We start from the raw sequence: 19,734 nt of genomic DNA on the forward strand, positions 1-19,734 counted from the left end.
TAACAATTCTTCGCCTTCTGGCTGAGTGGCACTCTCACTGTGGGATCAAGCTGAAATTGGCCCTCCGACATCCCCTGAGAGGTCCTGGATTGTGAGAGGGTGCAGGCCAGGCCAAAGGACCCCACCAGTGCATGATCGGGGCAGGGGAGAAACACAGGAGGTTGGCCAGCTGGGGAGGGACCGTGAAAGAGATCCAAGGTATTTTCGGCCCATCTCACCCAGTCCCAACTGGCCAGACCACAGCAGAAAGCTAACCTGGTTGTCAGTGCACATTACCAAAGCAACTGGTCAACTGTCTGTCCTCTAGTGGTCAGTGCACGTCATAGCAAGCAGTTGAGCGATCTTAGCATATCATTAACATATTACACTTTGATTGGTTTAATGGCCAACTGGTTGATTGGAACTTAGCATATTAGGTTTTTATTATACAGGATACCCTTACCTAGTGAGACCAAGTTACCAAAGTTCTCCAAAGTCACATCCCTGTACAAGTCCCTCTGGGCAGGTTCCAGATACTTCCATTCTTCCTGAGAGAACTCTATTTCCACATCCCTGAATGTCACCAATCCCTGAAACATGTATTACTAGTAAATGAAAGGACTTTTTAATTTTTAAATTTATTACAAACATTTTCAAAATTACACAAAATTATAGAGAATAGTGTAATGATCCCATAAATCCATCCTTCTTTTAAAACAATTAACAAGAGTTTGCAAATCTTGTTTCATCTTTTCCCTTTCATTTTCTACCCCTGGAGTATTTTAAGGCAAATTCCACATACCTAACACCATAGTATTTCACCCACAAATACTTTAGTATCTAACAGACTAGTTTTTTTTTTTTTTTTTTAAAGCATAACCAGAATAACATTAGTAACATTAATAATAATTTTCTTCGGTCTTCAGGCCCACATTACTGAGCCAAACTGATAAGGGCAACAATAATTTTCTAATAATTAGATCAAGTTTCAAATTGTCCCAACTTTTCTCAAAAGTATTTTACTGTTGGTTTACTCAAATCAGGATTCAAACAGGATCCACAGATTGTGTTTATGTATAGGTTTCCTAAAGTTTCCCAAATGTTTTACAGGTCCCAAAGACCTTTAAAATCTTTATTGTTTGTTTGTTTGTTTATTTATTGTTAATGCTCACCTGAGGATATTTTTCCATTGATTTTTAGAAGAGTGGAAGGCAGGGAGGAAGACAGAGAGAAACATTGAAGTGAGAGAGACACATTGATTGGTTGCCTCTCACCTGAGCCCCAATGAGGGTCAGGGATCCAGGGATTGAGCCTACAACCAAGGTGCAACCGAGGTACATGGCTTTGACTGGAATCAAACCTGGGACCCTTCAGCCTGCAGGCTAATGCTCTATCCATTGAGCCAAACCAGCCAGGTCACTATTTATTAAAGAAATATCTGATCAGTAGAATTTCCCACATTTTGGATTTAACCAACTGCACCTTCATAATGTTCTACTTACATATATATTTTCTGTGGAATGTTGTTAGATCTGGAGGCCTAATTGATGTATTTTTTTGAGGGGACATGAATATCTTAGAGGTGGTACTGTATACTTCCTGTAGTGTCCCGATAGGAGGCACATTATGGCTAGTTGTCCCAATTTTATTTATTTACTTAATTTTTTATTCCTGGTACCACTACCACAATTTACAGGGCAATATACCTGATGGAATGAAAAGAAAAAGACACTGCTACAACAGATAAAAGACCTCAGGAATGTACATCTAATTGACAATACATTTGCATTAATCAATAGCTGCACTTTTTGCAAACTGTGGCTATAACAGCCCTGAACAAGAAGGATTTCCTGTTTAAGCTGCAGTAACTTTTCTGACTATGGATCATCGTTCCTCCTATGGCAGATTTTTACAGTTCCTCTAATGCAGTCGTCCCAAATGGAGGAACTGTAAAAAGTAACCTGCAGCTTTCCTGACAAAGTAACCTGCATCTTTCCTAACAACTCCTCGCTCTCTCTCCTGCTAAGAACTGTAGCCCTTTTCTGCTGAGTTTTTAGAACCTTCTGCTACCACATCCACCACTTCCACCACCAGATCCATAACCACCACCATAGGGGCTGCCTGAGCTTCTTCCACCAAAACTTCATGGGTCCATAATTTGATTGCTGTTATCCACTGTAATTTCCAAAATCATTATAGTTTCTGCCTCCACCATAGTTACCACCAAAATTTTCCCCTTCATTATAACCATCGTATCCTCCACCACCACCACCATATCCACCACCTTGGTTTCCATATCCTGGTCTACCACCACCACCATAGCCTCCTCTACTACTATAACCAGGACCACTGCCATAGTTGCCACCATCACCTCCAAATCCATTATATCCACCATCACCTCCTCCATAACTACCTCTGCTGCCACCTCCACCAACATAGCCTCCTCTTTGTGATCCAGCAGACTGTATTTCTTGTTTGGAAAGGGCTTTTATCACTTCACAATTATGCCCATTAAGTGTGGTATTTCTGAACAATAATTTTATCAACTGTATCATGATCATCAAAAGTTACAAAAGCAAGTCCTCTTTTTTCCCCACTCTGCCTGTCTTCCATAACTTCTATGGTTTCAATCTTGCCATACTTTTCAGACGAGATCGGGCGCGTTCAGGGTGGTATGGCCGTAGACCATACTTTTCAAAGTAGTCTCTCAAATTGTATTCTTCTGTATCTTCTTTAATACCACCAACAAAAATTTTCTTCACTGTTAGATGGTCACCAGGTTTTACAGAATCCTCTCTAGAAACAGCTCTCTTTGGTTCCACTACACGTCCATCAACCTTGTGTGTTGATGGAGCACACATTGCTGCATTCACCTCTTCAACACAAGAGTAAGTCACAAAACCAAAGCCCCGGGAAGGTTTTGTTTGGGGGTCTCTCATCACCACACAATCTGTGCCCCATTTCTCAAAATGTTCTCTTAAACTGTCATCTGTAGTTTCAAAGCTCAGACTACCAATAAACAGTTTTCTCAACTGTTCTGGTTCCTTAGGATCATGGTCCTCCATTTTGAGACCGGACTTGCCTCTTCCAACTTGAGTTCAACATGGGACTGAGAGCTAGTTGTCCCAATTTTAGTAAGGTTAAAATTGATAGGTAGGTTCAGGTTTTAACAATCTTATCCATCCAGGTAAATGTCTTTAAGATAAAAAGGGTGTTGTAGGAAGGAGGAGATTAAGCAAGCTAGGGATGAATGCCTATGCCATGAAGGGAGTACAAGAAGCAAATTTATATGACTAAAGGCTTACATGCTTTTGAATATTCTGGTGACTACAAATAAAAAAGATCTCCTTCATATAGCCAGACTCTCTTCTATTGTCCACAAGGTTTATGAATGAGCAAAATCTAGCTAAATGGGATCTTATAAATCAACAAAATAACATATACAAAACACACAGCAAACATGGGCCTAGCAAATAATAAAGTCTTTAAAAAAGCATTTTTTTTTTTTTTTTTTTACCATTTTTCTTCCTTGAGATAAAAAATGTCTTATAAATCTCTATTCTAAAATATAGCATTTAGAGAAGTTTTAAATCTATCCTGAAGACTCAGAGTCATAGCCTTTGGATCTCAACATAGATTTTATTTTCCTCTTCAGAATGCACTTGGGACCATGCAGAGGGCAGTCTAGTTGTCATAATGAGGGGGATTGGGCTGGGAGGGGAGCAGTATGCTACTGACATTAGTGCTGGCTGGCATCAGGAATGATGTGTCCTGAATTATCTGGGCTATGGACCCAGGACAGTCCCATACAACAAAGAATATACTGTTGAAAATGACAGCAGTGTTCCCACTGCTTCTTTTTGCCAAACATCATAAAAAAATTTTGGTTATGGCAAATTTTATAGTAAACATAGGGATTTTATCTGCTACATAATATTATACTTTATGTCTTATAAGATATAACCATTCCATTATTTTGAGGGCATTTAGCTTAAATGAGATTTGTGAAATATTCAAGTTAATTATATACTGTGAATAGTTATCATCTTTCACTGTCTACTTTTCCTTGTTCCTGAAATAAGAAAGCTGATGGAGCCATGCTCAACAGTTGAGCATCCACCTATAAACCAGGAAGTCTGGTTCAATTCTGGGTCAGGGTATATGCTGGGGTTGTGGGCTGGATTCCTAGAAGCAAATAAGGCTATAGCAGGGAGGAGCGGGGGAGGGTGTGTGTGTGTGCAGGAGGCAGCCAATCAATGATTCTCATCATTGATGTTTCTCTCTCTCTCTCTCTCTCTCTCTCTCTCTCTCTCTCTCTCCTTTTTCCTTCCTTTCTGAAAACAATAATATATATATATATATATATATTTAAAAACTGACAGAGAGTATCTCTTAGTCACATAAATGTAGCCCATAACCAATGCATATTGTTCAACCTCAAAATGGACCATTCTAAAGTTATTCATCTCTCATAAATCACTTTGCAAAAATAAAGTTTTGATAGTGTGAATATTTTATGACTTTTAAAGAGGGGATGACATTTAAAAATAGAAAAAAAAAAAGGAAATTACCCAGTTTAATAAAAAAAAGATCAAAGCAGCCAAAACTGTTTTGGCTCAGTGGATAAATAGTGGGCCTGTGGACTGAAAGGTCCCGGGTTCGATTCAGGTCAAGGGCATGTACCTTGGCTGCGGGCACATCCCCAGTAGGGGGTGTGCAAGAGGCAGCTGATCAATGTTTCTCTCTCATTGATGTTTCTAACTCTCTATCCCTCTCTCTTCCTCTCTGTAAAAAATCAATAAAATATATATTTTTTAAAAAGATCAAAGCTATCTGATCTTTGGCCGCTTTCAACATCTTACCTAATAATAGACAAACATGTAAATTGACTGTACCTCTGCTATGCCCATAGCCAATCAAAATGAGTATGCAAATCAACCCAACAAAGATGGTGGGTTAATTTGCATATGCAGGCACAGAGCAGCCAAGAGGAGCTGGATGCCTGCTATGAGGGGGAGGAGGTGGTGGAGGGAGCTACAGGCACAGTACTCTGGACAGAAGCGAGGACTTGCTGGCTCCCAGGTGGGCAAAAGGGAGTGAAGCCAGGGGAAGGAAGCCTACTCTTGTACGAATATCGTGCAGCTGGCCTCTAGAGGTGTTAATGAGAGAGGCTCTGCCTAGCCGGTTTGGCTCAGTGGATAGAACTTAGGGCTGCGGACCAAAGAGTCCAGGTTTTGATTCCAGTCAAGGCTCGTACCTCGGTGGCAGGCTCCTCCCTGACTCAGGCTCTGATTAGGGTGCATGCAGGAGGCAACCAATTGATGTGTTTTTTTTTACATTAAAATTACTCTCTTCCACTGACTCTAAAAATCAAAGGGAAATATCCTTGGGTGAGGATTTAAAAAAAATTAAAAAATAAGAGAGGCTCTCAAGAGAATATATTTTTGCTCCATTGGTGCTCTGGTAGAAGTACTGTGCACACATGTGAACACTATTAGAGAGAGCCACTAAGGGACATGAGGCACCATTACTCATTTCCTGGAATGGAAGAATTGGAAATAGATTACTGAATAGAACTCAACTAACACAGAGAAGTTTCAGGATAAAGACAAATGTTCATATAATATGAAGGGAAGACAGGTTATCCAAGGATAAGGGGCCCTAGCCAGTTTGGCTCAATGGACTGCAGACTGAAAGGTCCTGGGTTTGATTCTGGTCAAGAGCACGTATCTTGATTGCAGGCTCCTCCCAGACCTGGGCCCTGGTCAGGGCTTGTGCAGGAGGCAACCAAATGATGTGTTTCTCTCACATCAATGTTTCTCTCTGTCTCTCTCTTTTACTCTCCCTAAAATGGAAAAATATCCTCTGGTGAGGATTAACAAACAAACAAAGGAACCCCCCCCCCCCCTCACACACAAAACACACACACACACAAAAAAAAAACAACACAAAAAAGGATGAAGGAAATTTCAACTTACCTGGGCCATTGCTTTTAGAACTACCTGATCTGTTCAGATTTCTCTAGGTTCTTCTCTTGGACAAGTAGAATCCTGAAAAAGCAGAGCAAATCTCTTATAAATTGAGCTTGCTTCAGCAATCCTAAATAGATGAGCTGTTCCTGCTCTGCTTTCTCTCCCCTCCCCTGGTCTTGCCACACAATCCTAATGCAAAGAACTACAGAGTTAACAAAACCCAGCCCCTCCTTAAACCAAAAGATGGACTCATGCAGACGTGCTCCAGCACTGACACAGAACCCATGCACCTAGCAGGAGGGATTCTGGCCTGAAGAGTCCCTTATCTTGTTTCTTATAGTCTATATACCCTAGATAGGGCCTAGATAGCTCCCAACCTGGATCAAGCAGATCTTACTTTGCAGCTACAGCAAGGAAGATCATAATTCATAGGCACTTTACCCTCTAAAGCTGAGGACAGTACCATCTTGTGAAAAAAAAATAAAATTCTTAGACAATGTCTTCCAACTTCTGTAGGCTCTATAGGCAGAATTTTTTGGGTACCTCCTTGGTTTACTTTTTCTTTCAAAGTCCAAAAGGGTGCCATGCTGTTTATACCACCAGAGACTTCATCAAAGACTCCATCCCAGCTGGACAGGAGCAGGAAAACCACAGTAATACAGGCATCTTACAAGCTGACCTGAGTGGCAATTCAATTTGTAGCAGCCTCTTGGCCCAGCACTTATTTTCCATTTAAACCCTCCCCATCGCTTTCCTTCAGAACATGGCTTCCTCCCTGACTAGCAGTTACCACAGCTGAAGTTCTGTGGAGAATGGCCTGTGCCCCCAAGTAATGAGATCTCAGGGGTTTTAAGGAAGGTAGCAAGGTTGGTTTTAATTAGAGGAGTAAGAAGCATGGTGGGGTGTCAGAAGGAAGACTCATGTAACCAATGGGGGTGGTGTTGAGGAAAATTTCCTGTAAGATACAGAACATGATTTGGGACCTAAAAATCAGAAAATTTAATAGCTAGGAAAGGCACAGAAGAGCATTATGAGCAGAGTGGAAAGCAGTGGTAAAACGGTGGACCAACTATATGGTGTTTTTTGAGGAGCATTTGGAATGATGTATATAGTTTGGAAAAGGTCTAGATCAGTGTGTGCTGTCCAACAAACTTTCTGTGATGATGGAAATCTGTATCGTCAATAATGTAGCCATTAGCCCCATGTAGCTAATATGAATGAATAACTAAAATTTTTCCTTCATTTTTTTTTTCTTGTTCTTATTTTTTTATTTTATTTATTTTTAATAAATTTTTATTGTTCATATTATTACAAGTGTTCCTTCCCCCCCCCCCTTCCCACCCCACCCTCTGCCCTTTCCCCATTCCCCATTGTCCTCATCCATAGGTGCACAGTTTATGTTCAGTCTCTTCCCACATTCCCCTCTTTCCTTTTCCCCAAGAATCATCAGTTCACTCCCCTTCCATACCTCTGATTCTATTATATTCAACAGTTAATATTGTTCATCAGATTTTTCTTTTTAATTTCCTTGGTTTTTAGATTCACTTGTTGATAGTTACGTATTTGTTGTTCATAATTTTTATCTTTATTTACATTCTCTTCTGAAAGAACCCCCTTCAGCAATTCATATAATTCTGGTTTGGTGGTGATGAACTCTTTTAGCTTTTTTTTTATTAGTGAAGCTCTTTATCTGACCTTCGATTCTGAGTGATAGCTTTGCTGGGTAGAGTATTTTTGGCTGTAGGTTCTTGCTATTCATCACCTTGAATATTTCTTGCCATTCCCGTCTGGCCTGCATGGTTTCTGTTGAGAAATCAGCTGACAATCGTATAGGTGCTCCTTTATAGGTAACCACCTGCTTAGCTCTTGCTGCTTTTAATATTCTCTCTTTGTCCTTTGCTCTTGGAATCTTAATTATGATTTGTCTTGGTGTGGTCCTCTTTGGATTCCTCTTATTTGGAGTTCTGTGTGCTTCCTGGACTTGTAAGTCCAATTCTTTCCCCAGGTGGGGGAAGTTTTCTGTCACTATTTCTTTCAGTATGTTTTCGATATCTTGCTCTCTCTCATCTTCTGGGACCCCCATAATTCTGATGTTGGATCGTTTGAAGTTGTCCCAGAGGTTTCTTACATTATCTTCAATTTTCTGGATCCTCTTGCCTTCTAGCTTCTGCAGAGGAGTGTCTTCTGGCTCTTTATGTTCCAAATCTTTGACTTGATTCTTGCGATCTTCTATTCTGTTTTTAGGACCCTGTAGAATATTTTTTATTTCAGACAATGTATTCTTTATTTCTAGTTGATCCCTTAGCATTTCTTGTTGATCCCTTTTCATATCCTCATAGGTCTCATTTATTTTATCGGCCTTTTCTAGGAGTCTCTTGAAAAACCCTATAAGTGTGGTTTTGAACTCTATATCCAGTCGCTTTTTGTCCTCCATTTCTTTCGTTTGTGATCTATTTGGTTTAGGCATTTTCGCAGGCAGCTTTCCTGATGGGGGCGGAGTTTCAGGGTGGAGCCTACAGCCTTGGCTTCCGTCAGCCCCGCCCTATGCGACTCCTGAGACTCAGGGTCCTTCAGTACTTGTTGCAAGCGCCTCTGAGAGAAAGGTGCCCTCGATTTTCGCCTGCTACCAAACAGTGTAAGCTCTCCCGCAATGGGCCCGAAACTGGGGTTCAGTTCAGTTGGAAGTGGAGTTGGAGGTGGCGTTCAGAGCAGTCTGGAGCCTGTCTCCTTCCCGCCAGGGCAGTCCTACGGCACAGCCGGCCGGCCCTTCTCTGCGCGCTGTGTGCGCGCCTCTGGGACCTCCTTTCGCTGCTTCCCCGGGTACCGCCTTACAGCCCAGCTCCCTCTGGATGAGCCTGGGTCCCCAGGGTCTGGCCTAGAACGGGGGTTCAGAGCAGTTGGGGGCCCAGCACAGTTGGAGTGTTTATCTCCTTCCCGCTAGGGAACGCCAGCCAGGCACTCGGCCTCCCTCCTCTCCGGCTCTGTACTCTCCGCGCGCCGCGTGTCTCCGTACCTTGGGCTTTTACAGCTCCTCCGCGCTTCCTTCTGGTTTTCTCCTTGCTTCTCGTTGTAGAATTTCCAGTCAGTTGACTTTCCTGTAGTTCTGGGTAATGTCCATTTTATATTTTAGTTGTATTTTATTGAAATTGTTGCGTGCGGCTGCGGCTAGGTGCCTACCCGAGCAGCCATCTTGGATTCTCCCTCCTTCATTTAAATGAATCCAAATTTAAACTCAATGAGCTCTAGAACTTAGAGGATGACAATGCTGGAGATGACATCTAGGGGTTGGAAAATGAAGGTGTATGAATGAAATAAAAGAACTATAAGAGCAAGAACCAGGTCTCATCATTACTGTGACTGGCACTTGCCATTGTGTCTGAAGGCTACGGGTGACCAATGAACACTGATTGAATATATATAAGTTTGGTTTTCATTCATTAATAAATAGAAGGCCAGTGAAGAATTTAAAGAAGGAAGTGATAAGGACAATATGACCAGATTTTATTGGAGAGGAGTAAAACTAATGTTAGGAATATCAACTGAAAGGTGCTTGTACTTTCCCAAACAAACTAAGAATCTGTCCTAGAGTAGTTAGTGGGAACAAGAAGGAAGGGAATACATTCTTGAAGGGTATAGAGAAGAAGTAAAATCAGCCCTGGCCAGTATGGCTCAGTTGATTGCATGTCATCTCATGCACCCCAAAAGGTTGCTGGTTTGTTTCTTGGTCAGGGCATATGCCCAATTTTGGGTTCAGACCCTTGTTGGGGTGCATATGGAAGGCAATTAATAGATGTTTGATGTTTTTCTCTCTCTAAAATCAATAAGAACGTATTTTTTAAAAAAGAAAAGAAGTAAAATTAATAGGCTCTGGCATCTAATTGGACATGCTGGCAGAGAGAAAATAAAAGTCAGGAATTCTCTCTTATTTACTAAGTTCTTACCTCAACTGGCATTTTCTTATCTGCGATGAAAATTAAAAAAATGTGAGATTTACTGTTTCAGTAAATCTATTACATTCTAATTGAAAGAGGAAGTAGCAAATATACGAATGTTTCTTTTTATATGCCTAGTGGCCAAAGTTTTATGGAGAAAAATAGAGGAAGTTGACAGGGAGTTTGGGCCTGAGACTTTTTATTGAGAAGGTGACATATAAGAATGAAGTGAGAGAGCAATTCAGATAACTATGAGAGGTACATTCCTAGCAAGGGTACTGCAATTGCAAAGGCCTCAAGGCAGGAGCAGGCTTTCTTTGATCAACAGAGGAGACTAGAGTGGCTGTAATGAAAAAGTATATGAGAAAAAGAGGGTCAGAGAAGTAGATTATAAGAATTTAGGTTTTTACTCTTGAGTAAAACAGGAAGATACTGAGATGTTTTTAAGCCAAGGAATGGCATAATCTGATTTACACTTGAAAGACTTACTCACGGAGAATGAACTAAAAAGGATAAAGGGGTGGGGGAAGCAAGGACACCAGTGAGGCCACTGTAGTAATCCAGGCAAGTGGAGAGTGTGATTTGCATTAGGGTGGTGGAGGTGATGAGAACTGATGAGAACTGATCAAATCAGATTCTACATATTCTCTGAAGGCAGAGCTGACAGGATTAGCTAATTTTAGGTATTTAAGAAAATAAAGGCAAGATGACACTAAGATTTTTGGCTTGAGAAATTAGAGTGTGGTTTTGCTACTTTTTAACACAAAGGACTGTGAGAGGAGCAGGTTTGGTGAAACCATTATGAGTTCTGTTTTAGATCTTAATACTTGAGATGATTATTACATACCAAGTGGAAATGTCAAGTGTCCATTAGACATTTGGTTCTGGAGTTCAGGATAGAGTCCAAATGTAGAAATATAAAATTGGAAATTACTGATGTACAGATGAGAGCCCTAACCCATTTGGCTCAGTGGATAGAACCTCAGCCTGCAGACTCAAGGGTTCCGTGTTTGATTCCAGTCAAGGGCATGTACATTGGTTGCGGGCACATCCCCAGTAGGGGGTGTGCAGGAGGCAGCTGATTGATGTTTCTCTTTCATTGATGTTTCTTACTCAATATCCCTCTCCCTTCCTCTCAATAAAATGTATTTTTTTTTTTTTTTTTTAAGGGAAGGTAAGAACAGTGGCCAAATGAAAAATGAGAACTGTCCACTTGGCATTATGGAGATCATTAGAAGTCTTGAGAAAAGCTGATTCTCTGGAGTGGAGGACACAAAAGCTTGGCTGGAGCAGGGTTCAAGAGATAATGGAAGGACAGGAAGAAGAGCCATCTTTTTCAAGGATCTGTGCTGAAAAGAACAGGAAAACAGAGGTAGCAGTGGATATGGGGTCCAGGCAGAATTCTTTGTTTTGAATGTGGGAGAAATTCCAGCATGTTTTATAGTAATGGGAATAATATATAGAGAGAAATTGATATGACAGGAATATAGGAGACAACTGCTAGAGCAATGATCTTGAGTAGGATGGGAACTAGCACTCAAGTGTTGGGGATTGAATTACAGATCACATATAGTTTATCCATGGGGAAGGTAGAATACATAGTTATAGAAATGATTCCCAGGATTCCAGGGCGAGGTGATTTGGTGCCACTCATATATACTTTTCAATTGCTCTTATTTTTACAACCACCTTGTGAGTTAAAGTTGATTGTATTTTCCACATTATACAGAAGATAAGCTAGAATGCCTGAGAGGTTATGAGATTCACCCAAAGCCAGTGCTAGTAAAATCTGAGATGGATAAAAATCCATCTTAATTTTACTGCCTAATGTAAGTTTCTATCAGAGTGAATTGGTTCCCTGTGATTACTGCCATTAATAATAAACAATAAATCCCAGAGTAGAAAGGGGCAACTGAAAGAGTTAGGGGTTAATAGGAGAAGGAAACTAGAACCTCTGTAAGTGCTTTGCCACAGAAGACAGTGGTTTTGTGACAATAGTTTCTTCTAAGAATTATTAGAGAAGGTACCAGATGTGTTAGAAATTGGGATAGTGGAGATGATTGGGAGCCTAAGAGAACATCTCAGAATTCAGAGGAAAAATACACAGAAGAATGAATTCTGAAAATAAAGATCAGAGATATGGAAGAGAGAAATCCAGACCTAAAATAGAATAAAAGTGACTAATAGAACAGCTGGAGAAATAATAAATAAAATATTTTCTGGAGGAAATGAAATACTTGAATCTTTAAAAAGAATTTTTGAGAGCTTATCAAAATTCATAAACAGCCAGCCACATCTAGCTGCATCCTGGTAAAATTCTAAAATTGTACCTACCATTAGGATATTTATTAATCTTAAATGCCCATGAACTATTTAGAACTCACCAGGCATGTTCCCTTGGAAGCTTTGTATGCTCTTTCTGGAATCCTCTTCCACTAGACAGTCATAGAGCTTACATTTCCTCTTCGAGAAGGTTTCTGCTTAAACTTTACCTCTGCAATCAAACTATGGAAGTATTACCCATTGCCATTCTCTCTATCCTTCTCTGCTTTATTTTTTTTATAGCTCTCAGTGCTACTAAATATTGTATTATATATTTGCCTGTCAATTATTTGACTCCTCCACTAAACTAAAATGCAGGGATCTTGTTGGTTTGGTTCATTATTAATTCGTCAAGACATACTGCATGGGAGACACTCAAGCAGTGCAATGAATGCATAAGATCACAATGAAAACCTTAAACATTTATCAAAGTAGAAATTTCTCAGCCTATCTTTTGTCAGCCAAAAAGAAGTTCTAGTTTGATAAAATATTTACTGTACAAAATTAAATACTTTAAAAATATTTAAGATAGCTGAAATCGGTTTGGCTCAGTGGATAGAGCGTCAGCCTGCAGACTGAAGGGTCCCAGGTTCGATTCCGGTCAAGGACATGTACCTTGGTTGGGGGCACATCCCCAGTAGGGGGTGTGCAGGAGGCAGATGATCGATGATTCTCTCTCATCAATGTTTCTAACTCTCTATTCCTCTCTCTTCCTTACTGTAAAAAATCAATAAAATATATTTTAAAAAATAAAATAAAAAATTTAAGATAAATATAATATACTAGAGGCCCAGTGCATGAAATTCATGCACTTGGGGGGGGGGGGGGGTGAAGTGTCCCTCAGCCTGGCCTGTGCCTTCTTACAGTCCTGGAGCCCTGGGGAGATGTCTGACTGACCACTTAGTAGGCCTAAGCAGTCAGTCGGACATCCCTAGCATTGCCATGCAGGCGGGAGAGGTTCCCACTACTACTGCCTTGCTCGCCAGCTGTAAGCCCTGCTTCTCGCTGAGTGGAGCTCCCCCTATGGGAGCACACTGACCACCAGGGGGCAGCTCCTGTGTTGAGTGTCTGTCTCCTGGTGGTCAGCGCGCATCATAGTGACCGGTCATGCCACCATTTGGTCATTTGCATATTAGCCTTTTATTATGTAGGATACACTGTATATGAGGCCCCCTAGAACCATAATGCAAAAATTCACTGTTAACTCATTCTCGAATTGCCCCCCTGTGGGGCATGTGCTGCACCTTGGGAACCACTGGGCTTGACACTTTTGCTCTCTGAGCTTCTTTCTGAATACATACGCATATACCATGGGAATTGTAAGCTCTCCCCCGCCTACCTCACTGGGTTGTCATGAGGAGGTTCTCAGCTAATAAACCTAGAAATGTTTCATCAAGTAAGTGATGTCTAAACGGGAAGGGATTGTTATTTTTAAGCTCACAGGTACCCTCACAGGTAGCAGGTGCTGATTAGGGGAGGAGGGCGTGATTCCCCCCCCCCCCCCCCCTCCCCCAAGACTGCAGCTATGGAAGCTTTGCAGAGAGTTCTGCAGGCCTCGGAGGGCCGGGGTCTGGCCAGCAGCCCAGTAGCGACCGTCCTCCCTGGAGGCGCTGGGGGTGGGGGTCGCTAGTGGGGCGGCGAGGCCCGAGGGGGAGTAACTGTCAAACCTCCCGCTCGGCGTTAAATTGTGCAGGGCTGTACCGCAGCTGTGCGTGCTCAGGGCGGGGCTCCAGGCTCCTGGAGCGGAGTGGGGGCCGGGCCAGGTGGGCGGGTTTAGCTGCGCTTCAGCTGTGGAGCTGGCACTGCAGCTGTCAGGGGGAAGGGTTTGACCCTGGGGGGCCGCTCAGGCCTGCCTCCACCCAGGTCTGGAGTTGTAGGGAGGAGAGGCGTGCCCAGCAGTGGCGGGCTGCAGGCCTGGGGGCGCTGATGGGTGGTCAGGGCCGTGGGCACCCCAAGCAGGGGTGCGGGGGAAGAAACTGGGAGTTGGAGGTGAGGGCTGCAGCTACCCCCCTCCCCCCGAGGCTGGGTCTTCTGTCCTTCCGATCAGCCTCCCCGTGCCCCCGTGGGTGCGGGGGCTGGGATAGGGTATTTGTCTTTCCCTTCCCGCCCCCCCCCCCTCCCCGGGGGTGTGGGGGCTGGGGTAAAGTGTCCATGGAGGGGGTTTGGAAGAGCTCCCTGTGGCCGCTTCCTCTTCCTTCTTTGCAGTCTGGGCTCCTGTCAGGCAGACTCCTCAGACCCCGCCCCCTGCTGCATGCGCATCAATATGCAAATAGGTAGTTACTGGGGACATCATCACGGACAAATTAGCATATTACCTCTATGTATAGGTTTTATGAACCCATGACATAAAGGCAGACCCCCCCCCCCGACATATTCTTGAAAAGATTAAAAAGTTCTACCCCCAAGTACTAAAGTCAAAATGAAAAGGCAAATGAAAAACAACAAAAACCCTTCATACTTTTAAAATTAAATGTTCAGAAAAAAAAGCAGTGATTTTAGGCAAATGAGCAAAGGTTATGCATGGGCAATTCACTAAATAATAAAATGGCACCACCTATCAAAAGTTTTTAAACTTTAGTAACGAAGGGAGTGCATACAGTAACAAGAAAATGTCATTTTATAGTTATCAATTTGGCAAAAATTTAAAAGATTGCTGAGGGGGAGTGGGTAGAGGTGAAAGAGGGCATAGAGTGGGTAAATGGTGATGAAAAAAACTAATAAAAAATAATAAAATAAGAAATTGATGAGACTCCACAATAGCATAACATAAAAAAAAAATGGACACACAGGCTAATATATACTTCCAACAAAGCAATGTCAGCAGAAATTAAACCTCCAATGTGCTTTGATGAAGCAATTTCATATATGAGACTATCTAAAGATGTATGATGAAGATCCTGTTAAAAATGGAAACAATCCGGAGAGAGCTTTCATGTCCTACAAAAAAAGACTCATTAGCCTTGGCCAGTGTGGCTCAGTTGGTTGGAGCATATACCTAAAGGTTGTGAGTTCGATTTCTGATCAGGGCACGGGTTCAATCCCCAGTCAGGGCGTGTACAAAAGGCAACCAATAGATGTTCTCTCTCCCATTGATGTTTTCTTTCTCCCTTTCTCAATGATACATATCTTTGCTCATGCTAAGATGTTAAACAATGTCGGGTGAATAAGGTAGGTAATAAAACTCTGTGTTTCATGCTCTGGCCAGCTTGGCTCGGTGGATAGAGTGTCGGCCTATGGACTGAAGGGTCCCAGGTTTGATTCTGGTCAGGGGCATGTGCCTTGGTTTGGTCACATCCCCAGTATGTGTAAGAGGCAGCTGATCGATGTTTCCCTCTCATCAATGTTTTAATCCTCTTCCTTCCTCTCTGTAAAAATTAAATAAAATATATTTTTTTAAAAGAGAAAAAATATACATATGTATATATACTATATACGCATATGTGTATGTATTGAAGATGGACTGAAAGGCTTTTCAATCAAATTTTCACAACTTTTGTCTCTAAGTGTATAATTATGGGGCATCTTTGTGGTTTTTTTTTTTCTGTATTTTCTTTCTTTTTTCTTAAATCCTCAACCAAGTATAGGTTTATTGATTTTAGAGTGAGGAAGGAGTTGGGGGAAAAAAGAAAGAGAGAGAGAGAGAGAGAGAGAGAGAGAGAGGGAACATTGATCTGCTGCCTCCCACATGTCCACTACTGGGAAGTGAGCCCGGAAACTGGGCATGTGCCCTGACCAGGCCAATGCTCGATCACTGAGCGACACTGGCCAGGCATGTCTGGGAAGTTTTATGATCTTCAATTTACTTAAGAGCATATTTTTTCAATAACAATGTATAATTATTTATTTATTTACTTACTTACTGTTTAAGGAATTTTTATTAAAGCAAAGAATTTTATAATCCAAATTATTTAAAACAGAAGTGACATTCTGAGCTATTCCACAGTAAAGAATTACAAAATTAAAGAAAGGAATGTTTTAAATTTTTGTACTTTACTGAAAATTCTTTTTCCCAGGGTCTATAAAACATTAATGTTTTTATATTTTACGATTTTTTGGTGTTTTTTTTTTGTTTGTTTTAAATCAATAAGTAATCTAGGACTAGCATTATTTTTGCTAGATCTGGCATTTGCATGGTACATAAGGTCCAAAGTTTCCTTTCCTTTTTTTATTTATTTTATATTTTTGCAATGTTTTTTTTTTTTTTTCTGTAATATTGTTTTTCGATGTTTAGATATTTTTCTTCGGTGAAGCATGAGTTTCTTTTCGTGTCCCTGATCAATTTTAAACAGTTGGAACTCTGGTGGCACTGTTAACTGCTTTCTGGGCAGCCTCTTTAGCTTGGTTGGCTTGCAGTACAACTACAACTTCAACTTTAGAACGAAGAGATTCTGGAGACTCAAGCATATGAAGAAGTTCTGAATTATCGATCTCCAACAGCATGCCAGTGATTTTACCAGCAAGAGTAGGGTGCATGGCTTGAATGAGAGGAAACAGCTGTTCACCTAACATTTGCTTTTGCTCTTGAGGAGGGGCAGATGCCAACATGGAAGCAGTCAAAGGCTCCTGACCTTGTACATGAACAGCAGGCTGCTGCATGGTGACTTGTGACTGTGCATTAAGATGTTGTTGAGGATTGCGAACTCCTGCAGCATATTTATACTATAGAATGGTGCGGACAGCAGGATTAGCTGCAGCAGCAGCCGCTGCAGGACGAGGACCCATTGTCTGAGTTGACGTGTTAGCAACACGTTGTGTGGACATGACTCGTGGAACCTGTGAAGAAGCTGGTCTCATAGTACTAAATGGTGGTCTAGGAGCAGCTGGGCGGATAGCTCCGGGCATATTTTGGAATGGATGAGGTCTGGCACCCTGAGTAATCCAGCGAGAACCTGGTCTTAGTTGAGCAATTTGGCTAAGAGGATAGTATGCAGCACAGTTCTGAGTCTGCGGGATAGCTGCCATGAAGTAACCTGAAGGAGGTGCTGGCTGGTAGGGGTTGATTATGGGGTTGGGCACAGCTCTCACACTTGCCATTCTCTGCATATACTGGTTAGTGAGGTGAGCCTGGCGCTCTTCTTTGCGCTGAGCTAAAGCTACATACAATAGTTTGATAGCCACAATTCTACCATTCATTTCTGTAACTGATTTAGTGGCTTCTTCTGGAGAGGAGAAACATACAAAACCAAACCCTTTGCTGCGAACAATGTATAATTTTAAAATGTGTACTTTCTTATTAAAATTTTTTAAAAATGTTTTTATTGATTTTAGAGAGAGAAGAAGGGGGAGAGAGAGAGAGAGAGAGAGAGAGAGAGAGACAGAGAGAGAGGAATATGGATCAGCCCTTACCGGGGATTGAGCCCATAATCCGGGCGTTCGCTCTGACTAGGAATCAAACCAGTAACCTACTGATACATAGGTCTCTGAACCATACCAGCCAGAGCTAAATGTGTATTTTTAAATTCTGTAAATGTAGGCTTATTCCCAAATATTATAGCAGAGGAACAAGAAAATATTTACTTTTTTTTTTTTTTTTTTTTTTTTTTTTTTAATAAGCTTCTTAAACAAACAATAGCTCAGGATACTATTCTAAAAAAAAACAAAAAACCAAAAAAACAAACAAAAAAAAACCCACAAAAAAACACCACACACACAGTTGTATTTTTGCTTAGTCAGTTTCCAATAGTTGAAAACTTGATTTGGTAACTATATTCATGTGTACCAAAGTCTTACCTGGAAAAGGACTAAAAGTCACATAGATATGTCCTCTGTATAAATGATGCTTCTTTTCAGCCCTTCCTGACAGATGGGTTTATTATGTTTCTTATGTCCTGCAGTGTTCTCCAAACAGCCACAGAATCATCATGCTCCATCCACTGGTCATACTTTGGATTTCTGGTAATGTGAATGAAAACTGCAGGGAATATAGGCAATTCAAGAAAATGGATGTATCTCCACAAAATTCTTATGGGGTCAGTCAACTTAGATATAATATGACATGAAAATAGCTACTCTGGTTATACAAATATCTCCCTCTTATTAAATCTCACAGCATATTACCAGGCTAAGCTAGTGCTGTTTATCAACCTTTACTTTGGATATTTGTATGCAAGTTTATATAAATCTCTTTTGTATACAGTATCTCCCTTACAAAATCATTTGCAATTTTAAAAGTGACTGTAACTTTTTAAAAGTATTTTTTTCTCCTTGAATTCTAGTAGATTCTGCATATTTGCAAATTCTTAATAAATATTTAATGCCTAACCCCATGAAATCCTATATAATAAAGATGTAATATGCAAACAGTCGTTACACCATGAAGCGTATGACCGACCTTGTAACGATGGGATCATGGATCAACAGGAGGATGGGGCAGCGAGCTACAAGAGGGCGGTGGAGAGCTACAGGAGGGGGCAGGGAAGCTAGCTATGGGAAGGGGTTGGGAGAGCTAAAGGTGGGCGGGACAGCGGATGGAGAGACACTGGAGGGCAGCAGAGAGCTACTGGCACACAGATTGGAGCGCAGGGCTACTAGTTCATTATAAAAACACAAGAAGTTGTAATCATAGGAATATTTTTGGGGCTATTTCACAATTAAAATATATAAGTATAAATAATCTTTAGTAGGCAGTAAAAGGAATACATTAAGGTGCATCTCAATAATGAAATATATACAATGATTTTAAAATGTAACAATGCCATAGTCAATGCATTATTAAATAAGGCAGGCCTAATGGACATTCCTGCCTGAGTAGTCAGCACATTCTGCAGCTGAACCCAGTGACAGAAATAGAGAGGAACATAAAGGCATGGCAGCTGTGGTCTAGCAGCCGTCATTACCATGCAGAAAACCAAGTCCCAGACAAGTAACTGCCTGCCTTCATCTCCCAGAGAAGTAAGTAGCCCCAACAGACCTTGTAACTGCTCAGTGTCGGATTACAGCACACACTCTTGACAGCCCTGAGGACCAGAGAGAAGAAATATTTCTCCCTGAGCAGCAGATGCATAGTGCTGCTAAACGCATGAACAGGGGTCAAGACATAGAGGTGTGCCAACTGAAGTTCGGCAGCCACCATTATTGGAAGGAGTACAAGGCCACAAATGTAAGAATAAGCCCAACCTGCCCCCATCCATAGCAGTGGAGCCCAGTGGAGGCAGCTGGGACACCTCAGATAGTACAGCATTACTGGCAGCATCTGTTGTAGGCAGTACTGGGATCTCAGAGGTCCCATCACCCACCACATTTCCTCACCAGGGTAGAGCCCTGAGACTAAGGTGACAGAGGGGATGCCCATCTCCCCAGGGAATAAAGGGAATTTTCCACAGTGGAGGAAACACCATCCTAAAAGATCCAGGAAGCCCCAGCAGTGCAAGCAAGAGAAAAATAAAAACTTGCACCCTCTACTAAAAAACAAAAGAAACTTACTTACCCATCTCTTAAAATAGTAGTGTCAAATACATTAAAAAAAAAAGCAGTTTCATTCCCATAAAAGCAGAGACATAATTCATCAGATACCATGAGTAATCTCCAGA

General features: G+C 41.5%; 1 protein-coding gene, 1 long non-coding RNA gene and 1 pseudogene across 8 annotated transcripts in view; 1 reads left to right on the forward strand and 2 right to left on the reverse strand.

Moving 5' to 3' along the window:
- The window catches only part of LOC311633058, a 67,851-nt gene extending 49,349 nt beyond the window's left edge, over window positions 1-18,502 (forward strand). Inside the window, exon 3 of one of the 2 annotated variants that reach the window (XR_014796892.1) lies at window positions 18,040-18,464. This is a non-coding gene — a long non-coding RNA (uncharacterized lncRNA). Of the gene's footprint in view, window positions 1-18,039 lie in introns of both variants that reach the window. The other variant, XR_014796893.1, reaches the window with a different exon arrangement.
- ZNF565 (zinc finger protein 565) overlaps window positions 1-19,734 on the reverse strand; it is a 65,257-nt gene that overhangs the window by 17,418 nt on the left and 28,105 nt on the right. For 2 of the 5 annotated variants that reach the window (XM_084905215.1, XM_084905214.1), the window contains exons 2-3: window positions 5,958-6,029; window positions 443-569 (exon numbers count right to left, since the gene is read on the reverse strand). In XM_084905215.1, the coding sequence (XP_084761341.1) occupies window positions 443-569; window positions 5,958-5,966 (136 nt within the window). In that variant the 5' untranslated portion in view covers window positions 5,967-6,029. Of the gene's footprint in view, window positions 1-442; window positions 570-5,957; window positions 6,030-12,267; window positions 12,378-17,935; window positions 18,117-19,734 lie in introns of all 5 variants that reach the window. The other 3 variants (XM_084905213.1, XM_084905211.1, XM_084905212.1) reach the window with 3 other exon arrangements.
- LOC311633779 (heterogeneous nuclear ribonucleoprotein A3-like) lies at window positions 1,939-3,472 on the reverse strand (annotated as a pseudogene). The gene is made up of 2 exons: window positions 2,671-3,472; window positions 1,939-2,620 (listed from the first exon to the last, which is right to left on the reverse strand). The product of its transcript is annotated as a heterogeneous nuclear ribonucleoprotein A3-like (transcript).

This window comes from Pipistrellus hanaki, assembly GCF_964339955.1.
Source record: "Pipistrellus hanaki genome assembly, chromosome: 15".
Classification (NCBI taxonomy): domain Eukaryota; kingdom Metazoa; phylum Chordata; class Mammalia; order Chiroptera; family Vespertilionidae; genus Pipistrellus; species Pipistrellus hanaki.